We start from the raw sequence: 18,978 nt of genomic DNA, 5'->3' as shown, positions 1-18,978 counted from the left end.
TTGGCTGGTCCTGCGACTTATAGTCAGGTGCGACTTATATATGAAAACAATTATATAATTGAACATGTTTTTAAATGTTAATTTATATTAACTGACATGAACCCTACATGAAACATTATCGTCTACAGCCTTGAGAGAGCGCTCTCAAATGCACAAGTCGTGAAACACACGTGCATACTTAAATCCTCAAATTACTGCCGGGATTCTATTATAGCTGGACCTCAGATTCGGACAAATAAAAGCCAGTATAATTTTGTTTCAATTTAACTCATAAAATAGCTCTTCTTAATAATTTATATTGTTGGTTGGTTTAATATTGTTGCCAACGAAGTCATTGTCCTACACCATGAGTCTCCAACATATTGCTCTCAAGCTACCAGTAGCACGCAGCCCCAGGTTAACCTACATTTAAACACAATTGTTGCTGCCAGGCATCAGTACGAATTTTATAAAAAAGTAAATCATGCATAATTTAAAAAATAACTACATTTAGGCTATCTTAGACCTTTTTGGCTATACGGAATAAGGTTTTCCTTGCAGCACAGCACACGTTCCATGAATGAATGAATGAATGAAAGCGGATGCCTTATCTCGTAATAAGCGGATGGACATCCCGACACTCTTTCATACATGAAACTTAATAGTGACCCAATGCCATTGATAGCCTACCGGTATGCTGCTCCAAATGAAAAGTATAGGCCTATGTCTCACAGTAAAACGCAAGAAATGAAGGCCTATAGCTGACTCGAATAGGCTACAAGCCATGGTCCAAATAAAGGTGCTGTGCTTTGCCCAGCCATAAATTCAGGATTCACGATAGTCTGTCCCCTAAACATTCCTCACCCGTAATCTGGACATGCATGAAAACATTTGAAAACAAAACTCACTGCCATGTAATATTTGATCGCTGTTTTGCTACTAATTATCTTTCACGTGAATACGCACAGAAACTGAAAGTAGGCCTACTATGCGCTCCGTGTCTGTAGCTGTCTGTTCACGTCCGCAATCGATTATAACGTTCCTCAAATGGAGAACACATCCACGTTGTCTCGCGTTATATTATAGGCTGTCATGCTTCTGTGTTTGCGGTTCCTGATCGCTAAACGTTTGTTTTCCTTTCCTGTCGATAGCGGTTGATGTAGAAGCACGTAATAATTTGACTTTAGCGGTGACAAATCCTGCTGAGAGAGAGAGAGAGCAAAGAGAGAGAGGCACCCCCAAAGTGGTCCTGCGCGCGCGTGTGTGTGTCTCTGCATGGGGTTCAATTGAAGTCAGAGTTGGTCCGCTTTCAGGCCGCTCCATTATTAGATTAACGTCAGACAGCGCTGTAAAATGTGTGGGAATTTCTCGCATTATGATGGCTTGCGTTGCGGGACTTTTATTAGTATGCTCAATACTTAGTAATAATTTATGCGCAATCCCGCGCTGAAATTTAGGCCCTGGTTTTAAATGCGCATCTTTTTTTTCTCTCGCTCTCTCTGCAAGCATTTGTTCTGCTGCCAGCTTGTGCCAATACGCTATATCGTCCAAAATGCTTGATTGCATTGCATTCTCCAAATTTTTAGCTAAAATTTCATGTACCACATCAGCATTTTTGTTCAGTGAATCTTTTGTAAATTGCTTTACAATAGCGTCGGGCACTTGTCAGCAGCCTTCGGCTTGCCTCTTGCCACTATTCACTCCTTCGTCTTCAAGATTCCCTGTAGAATTCTCAATATTTTTGGCCTCAATGTGTTCAGTTACATAGTCTGTCAGTCTGTTCTTAGTCTTGGATTTTGTGAAATAAATATCTAAATATCACCTGCTGGCTGCAGCTTCGGTCTGCACGTCCTTTTAAAACCGCATATTTTTCTCTCTCGAGCATTTAATCTGCTGCCGGCTTGTCTCTCCACATCGTCCAAAATGCTTGATTGCATTGCATTCTCTACATTTTTAGCTACATTTTCATGTACCATATAAGCATTTTTGTTCAGTGAATCTTTTGTAAATTGCTTTACAATTACCGTCGGGGCTATATGCCTATTGCCTGGCTTGCCTCAACTTCGGTCACGTCCTTTTAAAACCGTCTTTTTCTCTATCGTGAGCATTTAATCGGCTGCCGGCTTGTGACTCCACATCGCCCAAAATGCTTGATTGCATTGCATTCTCCACATTTTTAGCAAAATTTGCATGTATCATATCAGCATTTTTGTTCAGTGAATCTTTTGTAAATTGCTTTACAATTACTGTCGGGCCTATAGGCCTATTGCCTGGCTTGCTTCAGTCACGTCTAAAACTGCATCTTTTTCTCTCTTGTGAGCATTTAATCTGCTGCCAGCCTGTGACTCCACATCGCCCAAAATGCTTGATTGCATTGTATTCTCCACATTTAAGATACATTTTGGTATACCACATGGTATTTTCTTTCAGTGAATCTTTTGCTTTGCAATGACCTTCCTGCCTTCCTCTTGGCTGCACTTTTTCATCTTCATTAACATTAATCTTTTTGGCCTCAATAATCCAGTTACATAGTCTCTGTTTTTGGTTTTGGATTTTGTGAAATACATTTCTAAATAAATGCGACTTATAGTCCGGTGCGACTTATATATGTTTTTTTCCTGTTCATGACGCATTTTTTGACTAATGCGACTTATACTCAGGAGCGACTTATAGTCTGGAAAATACGGTATGTGTGTGTGTGTGTGTGTGTGTGTGTGTGTGCCCGTGTGTGTGTGTGTGTGTGTGTGTGTGTGTGTGTGTGTGTGTGTGTGTGTGTGTGTGTGTGAGTGCACCCGTGTCTGCTGGTAACAACTGCAGCCTGATCTCTGTAGAGCGCTGCTGCTATGATTCACTGCTGCTATGGGGTGCACACGGCACTTCCAGCCAATGGCAGCGGCTCCTTCGCAGGGAGATTCCCAATCAATGACAGGGAGGGGGCCGGTGACGCAGCACAGACTCAGGCACTGAGAGACGGTGTGGGCTGGCTTTCTCTCCTGCTGGAGCTTGTGTGAGTGAGGGAGTGCATGTGTGTGTGTGTGTGTGTGTGTTTGTGTGTGTGTGTGTGTGTGTGAGCGAGAGAAAGAGAAAGAGAGAGTTGACTTTAATTCCAATGCCTCACTGCCAGCATGTTGTATTGTGGAGAGAGCTGAAAGAGAGGCCATGACCCTTTCTCTGCCTCGGTGTCTGACTGACGTTACCCTTCATTTCCGCATTTAATTGAAATTGTCACAAGCAGCACACAGTAAAGGTCAAGTGTGGCTGATTTATCGAGACTGGGTCCACTGAAGAATAGCCCCGGAGTGCTTTACTGGCCTGTTGCTGGAGCCAGTTAGGGCCAGTTGTGTAATTTAGATGCACAATGTTTGTATGGATGAAGAATGAATGTAATTTCAGAGTTAAGATGGTAAACTTTGAATACTGGGTTTTGCCTAAATGGTGTAATTTTTAAAATGTGTTGCTACTGCATACATATTTATGGATATTAGTAGATAAGATGGTAAAATACAGATGCACATTGCAAGTGAACGTTCCACTTGCTTTAGATGGACTCTGCTTGCAGGTTTGTTTCTCTCTTTCAGTAAGTGTGTGTGTGTGTGTGTGTGTGTGTGTGTGTGTGTGTGTGTGTGTGTGTGTGTGAGTGTGTGTGTGTGTGTGTGCGTGTGTGTGAAGAGGCTGGAGTGTTGTGTGTGAGTGAGATAGATAGAGGAGAGTGTACGTGTGTGGGTGAGTCAGAGTCAGAGCGCAGTGGAGGAAATGTGTTCATCCGTCAGTGTGACAGTGTGTGGGAGAGTGGGAATCAATTAAACATGTATTATCTCCTCTTCTCCTCCCCTCTCCTCTCCTCTTCTTCTCCTCTCCTCTTCTTCTCTCCTCTCCTCTCCTCTCTCACTTCTGTCCCTCGGTCTTGTGCCGGGGTGGGTCGCCTCCTGCCATGTCTGTGTCTCCACAGCAGTGTGAGGACGTTGGGATGGACATTTTGTGTCTCCATTTTGTGCGACTGTTAAGAGAAATGGAGACTAATTAGAAGCAAGCAGTGCCTGGGTTTTAAAAGAGAACTACAGGAAAGAAAACAGATGTAAAGTTATATAAATATTTTTTCAACTTGAAACCCATCTGTATTTTTAGAAGGTGTGATTTTAAGTCACTTGCACCAAAGGTAGCACATTTGAAGCATGTGTCTGTCTGTACTTTACAGCACATGTGGGTATCACAGTCACTGCCGAGCTGAACCGCCTGATCAAAATACTGTTCATAGTCTTTTCTCCTCTGAGTGGCTTGGCTTGCTTATAAAGGCATTTATGATGTTCCGTCCGAGGTGCCTTTGATGTGTGATAATTAATTTAGCAGCAGGTCAGCGGAGGGATTTATCAGAGACGTCAGGGTTCCGGATTACCTCCGAGGAGTGGACGTTGCCTCCGATGTGTGTGTGTGTGTGTGCTCTGGATTTCAGAGCCCTTGGTTGAGGACACACACCCCATACTGCATGTGTAGGACACACACCCCATACTGCATAGGACACACACCCCATACTGCATGTGTAGGACTGAAGGATGAGATTGAGGACTGTATTATTGGTTAGCACTCATGCTTACCAACATACTGCTTGCACATTAGACTTGTATTTAAGTGCAAAGCTTTGAGTCACTACAGCTAGAGACGACCACAGACATGTGAAATCATGTCATGTTTGTGCAGATGTTTCTCATTATGAATGAATATAATATAATATTATGTGATGGGTGTGCTTGGGTATATGTATGTGAGTATAAGTTTAAATGAAAACAAAGCCAGAGAGAGACGATTGGGATGTGTTTGGCCCTTTGTGCCGTAGCAGAGCTGGGGAGGACACAGGGAGTAAGACTAGCTGACTGGCTCAGAGGGGGAAGACGGGCTCCGCTGTGCCACAGTTTAAATCCACATGGCAAGAGAAAGAAAACAAATGGTCTTTGTAAAGCGCTGTTTATTGCAGGATAAGGCGAGCTATTCATAATCCACCGTCGCTTCTCTCAGAAATGGATGGCATATTGAACCCAGCATTAAGTACGCATTTGTGCTGGGGGGTTTTATGCGCTCTCCCAAATTGACTCGGCATGCGGTTTCATCGTGATGTTATTGGCGTAATTGATGTCATGTCGGTGAGCAGCTCGGCATTGGGTTTGGAAAGGGTTGACAGCTTTCATTTTGCAGCGTCTCCACTAAGAAATAATTGTGCAGTATCTCTCTGTGGTAATCAGAGGTATCTTGCCACCAACTCACATTTTGCATCATGCGAGGTGCTTGATGGGGCTTAATTATGTGCTCTGGGATTTGTATGGAAGGGTCTGGGGAACAAAAAAGGCAATACAAGTTTTTGACTCGTTTCAATTATGGATGATGTATTTTTTGTAAATGGCTTTGTTGAGGCTTTTTTTGTATGATTTTGGCATTAAATAAGTGTTGTTCTTTTGGGATTTAGGACAAAAACAGACACACACACACACACACACACACACACACACACACACACACACGTGTGATGATTAGGCAGCTGAGATTGAGGCTTACATGTGGCGTGACAAGGTGGTCAGTGAGATAGAGATGGCGCCACAGAGAGGAATTTCATAAGGAGAGGTAATGTAGCCTCAGCCAGGAATACAGGCTTTTAACTTCTCCTGAACACAGAGAGAGACAGAGAGAGAGAGAGAGATGATAAAGGATGGACTGTAATAAGATAGAGGGATGGTAGATGTGGGGGAGGGGTGGCGAGGGGAAGAGAGTAGGGAAATGGAGGAGGGGAGATAAATTGAGGGGCAAAATGAGGGAGTTGTGGAAGAGATGTGAGCATCTGAATATATTTACAAGAGATAAAGGAAGGAAATAGAGAGCAGGCATTGTTCTAAACCAGAAATAAAAATGGTGTGTGTGTGTGTGTGTGTGTGTGTGTGTGTGTGTAGAAAGACAAAGAAGGAGATGGAGGGAGGATTGTATAAATTATTATTTGTAGAAAGGAGTCAAATGAGGGAGATGAGCTAAAAGGAAAAACAAAGAAACAGAGCCACACAGGCAGGCTGAGAGAGAGAGAGAGAGAGAGATGCTAAAGAGCTCTGGATCAATACAACACATTTTCATGGCCAATCTTGCTTTCACTTCGTGACCCCCTCCTCTTCCAAACATATACACCCACACAACTCAACTCCATACCCCCAACACACACACACGCACACACACACACACACACACACACACGTACAGGCACACACATGTACTGTATGTGCACATACTGTACATGCCCAATTCTGAAAAGCTACATACATTATTAATACATGCATGTAGCTAGACATATGAACACACTCTCACTACTCACATAAAGACACACTGTAACATACACACACAACATAATTAGCATAGCACATTGGGCTCTGTATGTGAGATCAGTCGTCCGGCAGGGATACCCTGTGGGGGAAGGGAAGCTCACTGGCGAAGGGAGGAAGAATGGGCTGTGGGTGCAGTGTGTGTGTGGGGGGGGGCTCTCGCAACGTGACTGCAGCTGCCAATCAAGGACATGATCTAGGGAGAGAGATAAAGGACAGAAAACTAGAGAATGGAGAGAGAAAGGAAGAGGGTGCACAAGAGAGAATAATGAGAGAAGGAAAGAGAGTGGGGGTGGCGAGGAGGAGAGAGGAGTCCAGCAGACTGTGATGGGCAGTCCCTATAGCGCACGTGTGTTTGCATTACATACTCCGTGTTTACCCCACACTGCCCAAGCTGCCCGATTATGCCAATTAGCGTCTCGTCATCAAAATGCTGGTTTCCACGGTAACCACACTGCCGAACAGCAATAGAAGAAGTGCCCCAGCGGTTGCTCTGGATGTCGTTTTCGCGATGGCGTGTGGCTGATGGAGCAGAACCCCCTCCAACACTGCATTTTGAAACTTGCTGGGCTCCGAGCTGCAGAGGACGCCTGTGCTGCTGGACTAGGGGAGTGAGATCAGGGCTGTTAAATGCCATTTAAATGCATCTTAATGGGATCATTTAAAGTCCATTTGCTGGGATGCGCTGCCAGCGACTGTGCCAAGAGCCAGAGCTCCGTCCACGTCGAGCGCAACGTTTTTTCTGCCTTTCGGTCGTTTCTTATATTTATTCCGCTCGCTCCCTTTTAAAGAATCCTGCTCCTTTGGCCTCTTGTGCATGGCAGGCGTTCACTGGGCGTTTGGCTTCGGCTTGTAGCCGTGAGGAGATGGCTTAGGCTTGTAGCCGTGATGAGATGGCTGGGACAGTTGAAAAGGCTCTTTGCTCGGCGTCCGATTCAGTCATCTTTTCTCTCACATGTCATTATGTGAAGGAGACCAAACATCGGGCGTGAGACTGGACTGGTGGCCAGGTTGGCATGGTTGGCAGGGTTGCCTTGGCCTGACAAAGCCCCTGCTCTGTCCTCATGGCATCAAGGGCAGAGCTGAAGTTTCTGTACAAAATCAAATCAAATCAAATGCATTTACTAAATCTCTCAGTCCATGAGATTGCAGAACTCTCTCTAACTCTCGCTCCCATCCCCTGACTTGAGCAAGTGTCATTTCCATCAGTGTGTCCTACCTTATGTTCCCTCCCCCACCAAGCCTCTCTACAGTGCGTCCGATCCCCGTAAGCTTATTAATTGAGGTGAGAGTGGCCCTGGAGCTCCGTGGCCCAGCAGCCTGTCATCTGGCTCTCTCAGGTAGAGGCAGCGAGGCGGAAGCCTGCCAGCGTGATTAATACGGCCCAGCTATATTAGCTCTCGCCAGGGCGGGCTGTGGTCACCTAAGACGGGAGTCTGGTGTTGATGAATGCCCAGAGTCGCTCCATTCCTTTCCCGGCTCCCTCACGGCTCCGCGCGGTTAGACAGATGCCTGGGCGTGGTCTTACGAGTGGCCCTGATGTATTGACACAGCACAGAACCGCGGCCGTGTTCATGTCTCTTCGAGCACTTTAACACCGATTTACAGACTGCTGGCCTCAGATCAGTATGATGAAGTAACAGAGAGGCAGGTGAAGTTAAAAGAGCCCTCGGCAGGGTTTTAATTTATCAGTCCACTCATGAGATGAATTACATGCAGCAGACAACACTGATAAAGTGTGGCACAGAAAGTGATACGTTAATGTACTGTTGATTTAATGCTTACAGTTTGGGTTATTTCTGTGCGTAAAGTCATGGGGTGAGGCAAAGCACTGGAAATGTATGCATTTAGCATTGTTAAGCAATATTTAAGTCCCACAGTGTATTGTGATGAAGGGTGGGAGTTAAAAGTGTTGTTGCCAAATCTATTATATCGCTTCGTACTTTCAAGCAAGTGCTGGATAGGAATAAGCAATGGTTGATTTGGTGCTGGTGAGGTGGTAGTATGAAGTTCTGTTACTGCATTAATCTGTCTCTGTTGTGGAGAAATGTGTCTGTGTTGGTGGGTGTGGGGTCTTGCCCTCTGAGAATGCAGCTCATTGTTCATGTTGTTTTTCACCTTTGGGTAGCTATCAGTGGCCACAAATCATATCCCAGTTTCTACCCCTAACCCTTGGCTATGGGGCATATGGGGCTAACCCACCCCCAATACCCTCTCTACCCACCTGGTTTCACATACAATCTCAACCCTTAACTGTTTATTATTTGTCCTGTATAGTTGATGGTAGTTGAAATGCGAATTATGTGTTAGATCATTAAAGTTAAACACAATACTTTAGTTAACATTAACAAACAAGAGCAAACAAGAGACTTGGGAAACCCAAAGCACAGTAAATTACCACATACTGTTCACCAGCCCAGTGTAACATGCATTATAAGGCCCACCCGCACAGCCTTGCAGGTAACTTTGCAGTCCATCTGATTGTTGTGATTAAGATTAATTGTCCTTTTACGAGACACCATTTAATTTGATTCCGTTTAGAAGCAGCATAGTTGTTTTGCCGGGTCCTCGTGTATCCATTTGTGTTCCAATCGACTCTAATGAACCTGACCTTCTGCTGTGGCAGGGCCCACAGTGGACACGGCAGGAAGAGTTACGTAAGGGCGGTGCCGGGAGGCGAGACGCGCCGCTAATTTTAAGCGGCGAGGACGCCACGATTGGCCGTCTGTGAGGAGGCACAGGGAGATGTGCATAGGCTCTGTCTCGGACCGTCCGCTCCTGGGCAGCGGTGTGGTCGTGTGACGCGGGTGGGAGAGAGAGAAGAGAGAGAGAGAGAGAGACAAAGCTTCGGGTGTTTCTTCACAATTATACTCCTGGTTGCCAAAGGCTGTGTCTGTGATTGATCTTGGTGGCATTTGAAACGAGTTGCTTGCAGGAGGGAAAGTGATGGACGGCAGTGATGACCACTCGGCTCTGTGTAGGTGTTGGGTTGTGCTGCTTTGTGACTGCACCTCACATCCTTGACAGTGCGCTGCCCTTCCATGTCTAATCTCCTTCTCAGTCCTGCTCTTTATGGTGACGTTCGGCCATGAGCCAACAGATTATCCCTAAGGAGGTGCAGTTGTCACAGGCAATGTGTGACATGACAAGTGTTGCAGACACTGTGTGTGTGTGTGTGTGTGAGAGAGAGAGAGAGAGAGAGAGAGAGAGAAAGAGAGAGAACGCGAGAGCGAAGTCATAGGGATGAGCCAAGGCTTTGAGTTGAATGCATAAGCATCCTCCATTCTGGATTAGTGCCAGAATTGCCAGCTATCAGACAGACTATCTGTGATGCATGCAGAGCTTCCTGAGACCTGCTCTGTCATCGTGCACAGACAGACACTGAGCTCCGCACCTGACGACACCAACAGACATCAAGCTGAAGTGCCTTTTCCCAGAAGCTTTGTTGAACAACTACCAAAGTTACATAAAATGTCATTTTTTCTCTCTGTGTGAGATACCAATGTAGTTGTTTAATCAGCGGGTTTGGGACATGCAGTCCTGGACACTGTACAATTGTGAAGATTTGCAAAATATCTGTTGTCCCCTTGGAAACCTTGGTACAATATGTTATATGTTGTCTGTAGCTGGGACTTTTGTTTGTTTGTGTTTATGCTAGCATGAAGAAATGGATTGGTATTGTTTCAGTCATCTGCTGGTCCCAACGGGCTTGCCCTAATTTGGTTCATGAGCATGTGTTGATAAATCCGTTCATGATTTGTTGTTGTTTACGTCCGAGCGTACTGATGAGATTGACCCAGCAGTCGCCGCACTGGTCTCATCTCTGTGTGCATGGCAACGGCGCTAGTAGACATGAGCTCACATCTGAATGAAGACTCTTCCCAAAAAAACACTGACCAAGAAGAAAACTTTTCCGAGGGGCTATTTCCAACAGCTGTCATTGAGGGTCAGTGTTTCTGCGATTAACCAACGTCTGTCTGTTTCGTTAGCGGCCTGTTGAGCCTGCCGGTGTTTGTATCATTTTCACTTGAAAGCGCAGTGCTTTGTCCACGTCCACTCAAAGGGGACAAAGCCTGACCATGCTCAGATGTCTCTCCTCCCAGTGGCTCTTAACCAAGTGAAGGCTCTCTCTCTCTCTCTCTCTCTCTCTCTCTCTCTCTCTCTCTCTCTCTCTCTCTCTCTCTCCTTTTATTGCCGTCCAGACTCAGAACTGGATGAATGGCTCTCCGGCGAAAAGCAGAGATGAGGGATGGCTTAGAGACAATTAGCAGCCATTGCGCGCTCACAAAAAAAAGACAGGATTGATGGCGCTACATTATTGGGCATCCGCGCCGGCTTGCCGAGATTGGCTCCCCCTACAAACACACTCACATACACACACACACACACACACACACACACTCTCAAACACTCGGCGAGGCCTCCACAAAAGGAAACCGATGGTCAATCAGTGGTGAATGCAGCTCGAGACGAGAGGGCCTCCCTCTTAATGAGCGGAATGAGCTGTTTACGCCGCATTCACATGCGGGCGGGCGAGCGGCCGGGGCCAGTACAGTAAATGAGGCGAGGCATGAGAGACCGGACCTTTGTGTCCCATCACACTCTCCAGTGCGTCAATAGCGCTTTAGGGCTAATGATCTCGCTCCGGGCACCACACAAGAGCAGGAGCTCACACAAAGGAGAGAAAGGGGGCCCAGAGAGGAGGGACACTGGCGCAGGACATTAGCGTGTGTGCAAACACCGCTCAAACAGGACAACACACGCAGAACGCATAGAGGAAGAAGGCGGGGGGGTCATGTTCTTCAGAACAGGCTCTCTTCCTGGTTCAGGAACCAACTGTGTCAAGCACTACTGGAACTGCAGAAATGTGTTTTTAATCAAATCTCTCTTTAATACCGACAATTTGAGCTGCCTGACAGATGTTGAATTTGAGAATACAGACAATTTGAGCTGCCTGACAGATGTTCTGCATTCTCGTTAGTAGCATCTCAAATCTTGAAATTAGACTTGATGAGTGTAATTGCTCTAGTCACAATCTTGTGGTTGTGTTGCATGTGGACAGACACAGAGTTTGGCTCTGTCATTGTGTTTCATCTGTGGTGTTACTAATGTATAGCCTTCTGTATCACTGACATGTGCGACTAAATCATCCATTCAGACATAATCACTTTTGTCTTTGTTTAAAGCATGATAAAGAAGCCTAGCCTGCGCAAACCCAGACGAACATGTTAACAAATTTGGATTTGCTCTGCAGGTCTGTCTGGAGACCCCGTAACATTGAAGCCGAATTCCAAATTACCAAAAACCCAGAAGCCAACACAACTGATTATTCAGCATGGGGCGGGATTTATATGATGTAGGAGTACACTTAGCAGCGCTGCTGGCGTCAGTGTTTTACAACATAGTGTATTTTATTTGGAATTGAGTAAACATTTAATACTTTGTTTATAAGAGATATACTGTACGTTTGCTATACTTCAAAAAGAACCATTCTCCCCATCTCTGGCTTATAGGGGCATTTCTTTCAAGGTAAAAGAAGCCACTTCTGAGACTAGTATCTCCAATCATACTAACCAAGCACTTCCTCTGTCCTCTCGCCCCCCCACCTCTCCATTCCTTTTTCCTCCTTTCCTGTCCTCCTTTGTTCCCCACTCTCTCTCTCTCTCTCTCTCTCTCTCTCTCTCTCTAGGAACACTTCACTCCTGAGTGCAAGTTCAAGGAGTCTGTGTTTGAGAACTACTACGTGACGTACTCCTCTATGATCTACCGACAGCAGCAGTCAGGCCGGGGCTGGTACCTCGGCCTGAACAAGGAGGGTGAGATCATGAAAGGAAACCACGTGAAGAAGAATAAACCCGCTGCCCACTTCCTCCCCAAGCCTTTGAAAGGTCAGTTCTGCCACCATGATCTTCCTATGACCGCTGTCTGACCCCTGCCAGACCTGCCAGGCAGAGAGAAGCTCTGTCTAGGTGCCACACTTATTGAACATGATTTGGCTGCCATTGGAACACAAACTGTGTAATTAATGGAAGGTTGTACTATTATTATCAACCATGAACCAGGGCTATTAGTTATTAACAAGCGTAGCTATTAACTAGTTAAACTAGTTATTATGTAGCTAAGAAACAAGGCCAGATTAGTCTGGTCATGTAGAGAGGGGGTCTTCTCCACGACTGTAGTCCGTGGGGCTGTGAGTAGGCGACTGGGCCGTATTGAGTGCCTCAACCGGCTCTTCATCTTCCGCCGGCGCGGGCCGACAGTTAAAAGCATTGTCTCTGGCAGGGCCTGACAGGATGATGAAGCGCAGCTCCATTCACATGGAGACAGCTGGGCTCTTTACACGACGCAGAGCACCACACCGTCCAGCCCAGAACAGGTCAGCCATTCAGCGCTAATGGCCAGAGGATTAGCCAAAGATGACAAAAAGAGAGAGAGAGAGAGAGAGAGAGAGAAGAGGAGGAGGAAAAGAAAGTGAGGGCTGGAACAAGAGAGTGAAAGAGGTATTGAAAGAGCCGTAGACCTTTCATCTTGAACAAGGAACACATAGATACTTAACACGGAAGATAAAAGGGACACTTTCAGCAGACATTCTTCTCTAAAGAAAGAACTGCTGCTGCACAATCAGCAGAGAAGAGGGAGAAAATGCAAGAGGACAGCTTAATGTGGACGTCTCGTCAGTGTCTCGCCTTTGTTTCTTTTTCCAGGATAGTTTCAGGATGTTCAGGGTGTGGCTCAGTGCAGAAATAGAAAAACATGTGCCATGAGCTTACTGAGGAAAATAAGCTGACTAGCAGTGACGGAACATTTCAAAATTCTCTGAATAAGTTTGCCAGTCATGCATAACCATACATCTGGTCAAACTTAACACTACAACCTAAGAAACTGATTAAGGTTTACCAGTGGTCATTTATCTTCAGACCACAACCCATTAGCGTGTTGCTCATGCGGCCCATGAGGACTCTGTGGTGTTGGATGGTTTGAGATGGCCTATAAGTCTGAGTAGAGCCCACTAATCCAGTGGTTTCTTCTCGGTGTGAAGATCTCATGAGCCGGCCATGTCCAGATTGCGGTGTTGAACGACTTCTCTTGACTTTCCCAGTGAAAACTACAAACTGCTGTGGGATGCAGAATGCTGATTGACGGGCCATTCTGGGACGAGTGCAGTGCAGTGCGGTGCGTGTGTTGACATGTGTCTCCCCGCTGGAGAGCGGATGCCTGCACTCAGCGGCGCACGCAGCTCATGGCTCGTGCACACTCAGACAGGCCCCGCCACCGCTTATAGCTTTTTGGGGGATGTGGCCCGAGAAGCAGACACTTACAGGCAGATCAGCTTTCAACCGGGATGACGGCTTACAGACAGAGAGAGGGGTGGTCAGAACAGAGGGGGAGGTGGACATGAATTATACACGACGACAGGGGGCTTACTGTGCTTATCGGCTTTACATTATGGCCGAGGTTGAGGGTCAGTCAGGAAACAGGCTGGAGGAGGAGGCTGTGGTCCAGTGGTCAGTTTCCCATGAGCAGCTCAGTCTGGACAGCTCTGGCCCACCTGGCCAACATCTGGTGCTGAGCCTCACAACTTACGGACACTATTACAGTATAATACCATTGACTATCTACAATGACTAACTACTCTACCACTGCCAAACTACACTACAACTAACCAACTACTATACCACAGACTAACTACACTACTACTGACTAACTACACTACAACTGACAAGCTACTATACCACTGACTAACTACACTACCACAGACTAACTACACTACCACTGACAAGCTACTATACTACTGACATTCCCACTGATTAAGTAACAGCTATGGAGGAAGAGTGTAGGGTTTTCTTGTTTCATAGCTAATGAAGACTTAGTGAGAGTGCTGGCCCATCCGCTAAAGGGATGAAAGGACCTGCCTCGGCTTTGTAGATGCCACTCAGCCACCTTCTCGTACTTGGTGGCCTCCAACCAAACTCACCTCATCTCTCCCTCTCTCTCTCTCTCTCTTTCTCATATCCTCCTTCCATATTCTGCTCTGATTCTCTCACATCTCTGTTGCTGGTTGAAGTGCTTCTCAGCCAAGATATTGAAAAGCATACCAGCCCTCCCCTTGCTTTAGTTCAGAGGAACAATCCGTAGACATGTCTTAGAGTGTTATTAGCCTTGAGCAGTGTGCCTTCAGTAGGAACGCTAGTCTCTACATATGCAGTCATGAAATTAGGCCAATGGAATATTTATGTAAAAGCATTCTTTGAAGAACTACCTCCACTCTCAGCGAAGAACTCATTTACGTGCTCTAAGTGCTCCCAATCTGCCATACACACTAAATGTATGACCATTCTAGCTAATGTATAACAGCTGAGATTCCTTTTCCTACCAATTACTTGATGTAGAAGCAGTTTCCTCCTATATATAGGAGATGTGTCAGATGTAGTGATTGGTGATTGTTTTGCTCCTTACCCTCTCAAATAAATATGAAGTATTATTTTCATATCCACGAAAACCCCCCGAAAACAATCGGTTTTACCTAGCTCAAGTTGCTACAGCCAGCAGCTAATGTAGCCAGGCAGCTACAGCACTACACTCTGTGGGTATGTAAATGGGAGCTCACGGACATGCCCCCAGAGTGTAGCGCTGAAGCTGCCTGGCTGCGTTAACTGCTGGCTGTAGCAACTTGAGCTTGGTAAAACCGTTTGTTTTCGTGGGGTTGTGGGTGTACCGACAGTACTCGGTGACCTCAAGAAACGTAGATCTATGTGAAAACTCGCCGGATTTCTCCTTTAATACTAACAAGATCTAATTCACTGTGTAATATTGATATGGAGTATAACCAGAGATCTGAAAGACTAATGCTAATTACGGCTGTGAGTGGAGTGTTGGTTTTAAGCCATCAAAGGCGTCTGATCCTCTGGTGCACTTCCTGACAAGACCCCAGCCTCATCCTCCTCGACGTGGTCAATTTGAGGTTGCGTAACAGCTACCACTAATATGTCAAGAATCGACCGGCGCAGCCTCCCCCTCCCCTGAAGTGGCGTATTGATTGACTTGTGTAGAGAGAGAAGCTGGTCATGAGGCTGAAGTCAGACTGATGGGTCTGTGCTGAAGCCCTGAAGAGAGCAACAGATCACAGGAGAGCTTCTGCTTGAGCAGGCTTGCTTTTGTCTTTGTGTGTGTCTGAGCTTCTAGTGACTGTCTTTCTTTTCCTTCTTTTTTTCCTCTTCCTCTTCTTTCTCTCTTTTCTCCTCTTTCTTTCCCTTCATTTTTTCTCTCCTCAGTGGCCATGTACAGAGAGCCTTCCCTCCACGACCTGACTGAGTTCTCGCGCTCCGGCAGCGGTACGCCCACCAAGAGCCGGAGCGCCTCGGCCGTGCTCAACGGGGGCAAGGCGGTCAGCCAGAACGAGTCCACGTAGCCAGGGCAACCGCTGCCCACGACTACCACCACCACCTGCCACCACCGCCCCATCTAGCAACTCCCACCCCCTGCGCCACGCCTTCCACCTGTACCTCCGGCCGCTCGAGACTTCAACCCGACTTCTCTTCTTCTCAAACACGCTCTCGGTGGTGCAGGACAGCAGCAACACACATATACTCGACACTGTTAAGCTTTTTTTGAGTTTCATGTCACTCTGCGCCACCGTCACAGTAAGCTCATTTAAAAACGATGACGTTAGGTAGTTGTAGAGTTTTTAAGAAATGTACAAAACACAAATGGGGCATTTCTAATTTTGGGTCACCACTGCAAACAACTCACCAATGTTCTTTTTCCATTTTTCATTTCTCCAGTAGAGTCTGACAAATTTAGAGACACCTCTGCATCGATTTTTTTATTATTATTATTTTCTTATGGTTTTAATTGGGATGCCGTAAGGGCAGTTTGTGGGGGGTGTAGCTGCTCGGTGCAGTGGTAAAGAAGCGCCCTTTCCCTGCCCTCTGTGTCCTTCGCGCTGCCCAAAGGACGAAGCCGCACCCACGGTTTGACCCGCTGCGGTGTGTCGAGGCCAGCCGGCTAATGGTAGCTCTCCCGCCTTTCCTAGTGCACTCGCTCAGAGACGCAGCGCTCGTCTCTAGCATGGGAATATAAAAGCCTGCGCTCAGCCGACCTGATGTGAAAAAGACGGGCAGCTCAGCTGAGCACCCTGAGTGTTGTTTTGTGTCTCGTTTGTGTCTCTCTCTCAGGAGAGAGGGAGAGACCATGGCTCTGCATTGCTTGCTAACTTTTTTTCAAATTAGCGTTGAGCCTTTTTGTTTGTTTGTTTGCTTCCCCCCCCCTTTCCTGTTGTGGTCCCTCCCTCTGTACTTTTGTGCTTTTGTTCGGTCTGTGATACTAGAAGAAAGGAATTCCAGTACACCAAAGAGTGTCCCTTTAAGCGGTGGAACCACGCCTGTGTCCACTCACAGCAGGAAGTGAATGAATTATTTTTCTTACCGTACATTTAAAAAAAAAAAAACTTGAGGTGAATAAAAGTGCTTAAAAGAGAAAGATTTAATTGCTTACTGGCTGTGGGTGTCAATGGCCCAGTATTCTAGAAAGTGCTTTTTTTCTGTGCTGGTACACTCCGAGCGAAAGGCATGAAGCGACTGTTCTATGTACTCTCCCCCTCCCCCTGTCTCTCTGTCTTGTCACGTTGATTCTGTCAGTCTGTCCCCCCAAAATGTCTTTGTTTCTCTGTCTCTCAGTGATGATGTCATGCCTTACCCCCCTCTTCCTCTCTCTCTCTTTCTCTGTCTCTCTCTTTCTCTCTGTCTCTCTTTCTCTGTCTTTGCTGACTTTGGTCACCATATACGGTGTTAACTCGCCAACATATGGTGAAAGCTCCCACCCAGGACTCTGTTTTCGTGTATGAGTAACTTATCGTGGTGACAATTTTCTATATTAAGAAGAAAAAAAAAACTGTGGAATTTTAGGTGGCTTAACATTTTATAGGATATGTCATATTTGTAAAAGTGAAAAAAAGAAAATCTTGAAAAAAGGAAAAAAAAATCCCTCTCTTGTACAGGGCATGGACAAATGAAGTTGTGTACAACAAAGGACCCTTTTCTGGTGGGCTATGTTCTCTCTCCCCGGCCCCATTCTTCATCCAAGCGCCGGGGAGGTTGTTTTCTTCTGTTACTTTTGACTTTTCTTTGGTTTAAGGTGAACATATCTGTTGCATGGGAGACAGCAGGGACGCCAGGACTAGAGCTGCATGATGTACTGTAGGCTATGTGTATTAACCCATGTTGGATCATGTGTTCCAAACTACCACAGTTCAAACCAGAAAACCACATGTACCAACAGGCATTCAGCCTGGTACCTTCCAGGTGTTTATTATTTGTTGTATACACAAAATGCACTGAATAAAATGTTTATATTAAGATATACTTTTAACACTGCCTCTGGTTCGTTTTATTGAGTTAATGTCTTTTGTCTTGACCTGTGTGAGTTTCTGCAGCTCCAATAAAATGATTTAAAGATGGAACATATTACATACATACTGCAGAGTATACTCTATAGCTATTGCAGTTAAGGGCAATAAAAAGAGCAAGCCCATATAAAATTCTAATTAAATACACCTCCATTGTGATAGGCCCTCTTTATGGCCATTTAGAATGAAAGCATGCTCCATTGACCAAGATTATTTGCGAAGGAAATTCTTTAAAACACTATGTGATGGACAAATTGTGCTCTGGACTCGCCTCAGTCGTCTCTGTAATTGCCACTTTTGCACTCTGCACAATACGCCCCTGGGCTTTCTGTGGTAAATAAATAAAAGCCCGGTGTCATGTGAAAAGCCATCTCTGCCAAAGGTGTCCAACTGGGGGATTCCCACAGGAGCAGCCGGGGCCATTTCTCCCAGATGTTTTTTAGCCCACTTACCACTGGCTGCAGAAGCGAGGCCATGTCCTCCCGTGAACACACGAGCGGCCCCATGGGAAACCCCCCCCCGATACGCACAGGAGGAGTCAGTGTTCTCTGATGGTTGGATAGTACAGAAAGTCCAGACCTCAAGCGCAGCTTTCATACTGATGCATGCAGATCGTGTGTGAGACTATATGTTGCGACAATGGGTGTTCAAAATTCATTAAGGTCACGTGGTACATGTAAACTTCAAAAAGTTGACAATGGATTAGAATGCATTAAATAAGCTACTGTTCAATGAGAGACAGAGCCACAATTTTGGGTAATTGACAGACAATAAATGCATTGATATACAATATTTATAACACAGTGTAATTATTGTGTAAACTGTGTAGTTATCCTACCATTACAACAATATTAAATTAAATTCCAGACCGTAACCTGCTAAATATCGGAAGGTGACCTTTTTTTCTCCCTTACACGTATGTGTCACTTAATATTAATTTCTGTACAAAACCAAGATGGAAGATTCTTTAGAAAACGCAATAGCACCCACCCCATAAGTGTAGCCTAGGCCTATCTACATTATCGTTATTTAAAAAAAATGACCTAGTACGTGACTCAAGAGCTGTAAACAGTGTTTTTGAGACTGCGTGTAGCCCACAAACGCGCATGGAGATTTTAATTTTGCAACGAGAAACACAGCTAGTCTAAGTCTAACATTAACTTGTTTGAGTTTTCTCTCCAACGTTTTCTCTGGTAGTTCTTCACTGATCTGAGACAAGGAGCGAACTAAGTAGCTAGCGTCTCG

At 45.7% G+C, this 18,978-nt stretch overlaps 1 protein-coding gene across 5 annotated transcripts in view; it reads left to right on the top strand.

Moving 5' to 3' along the window:
* fgf13a (fibroblast growth factor 13a) overlaps window positions 1-17,696 on the top strand; it is a 36,816-nt gene extending 19,120 nt beyond the window's left edge. For 4 of the 5 annotated variants that reach the window (XM_076292498.1, XM_076292497.1, XM_076292499.1 and 1 more), the window contains 2 exons: window positions 12,019-12,217; window positions 15,602-17,696. In XM_076292498.1, the coding sequence (XP_076148613.1) occupies window positions 12,019-12,217; window positions 15,602-15,738 (336 nt within the window). In that variant the 3' untranslated portion in view covers window positions 15,739-17,696. Of the gene's footprint in view, window positions 1-12,018; window positions 12,218-14,394; window positions 14,788-15,601 lie in introns of those variants that run through there. The other variant, XM_076292496.1, reaches the window with a different exon arrangement.
* Window positions 17,697-18,978: the final 1,282 nt, after the last annotated feature.

This window comes from Alosa pseudoharengus, unplaced genomic scaffold (assembly GCF_046254945.1).
Source record: "Alosa pseudoharengus isolate Yale_2024_CS ecotype anadromous, Long Island Sound unplaced genomic scaffold, YU_APseudo_1.1 YU_APseudo_1.1_scf_19, whole genome shotgun sequence".
Taxonomy (NCBI): Eukaryota; Metazoa; Chordata; class Actinopteri; order Clupeiformes; family Clupeidae; genus Alosa; species Alosa pseudoharengus.
Note: the sequence above shows the minus strand (reverse complement) of the source record. Positions and strands in the feature narration are given on the sequence as shown.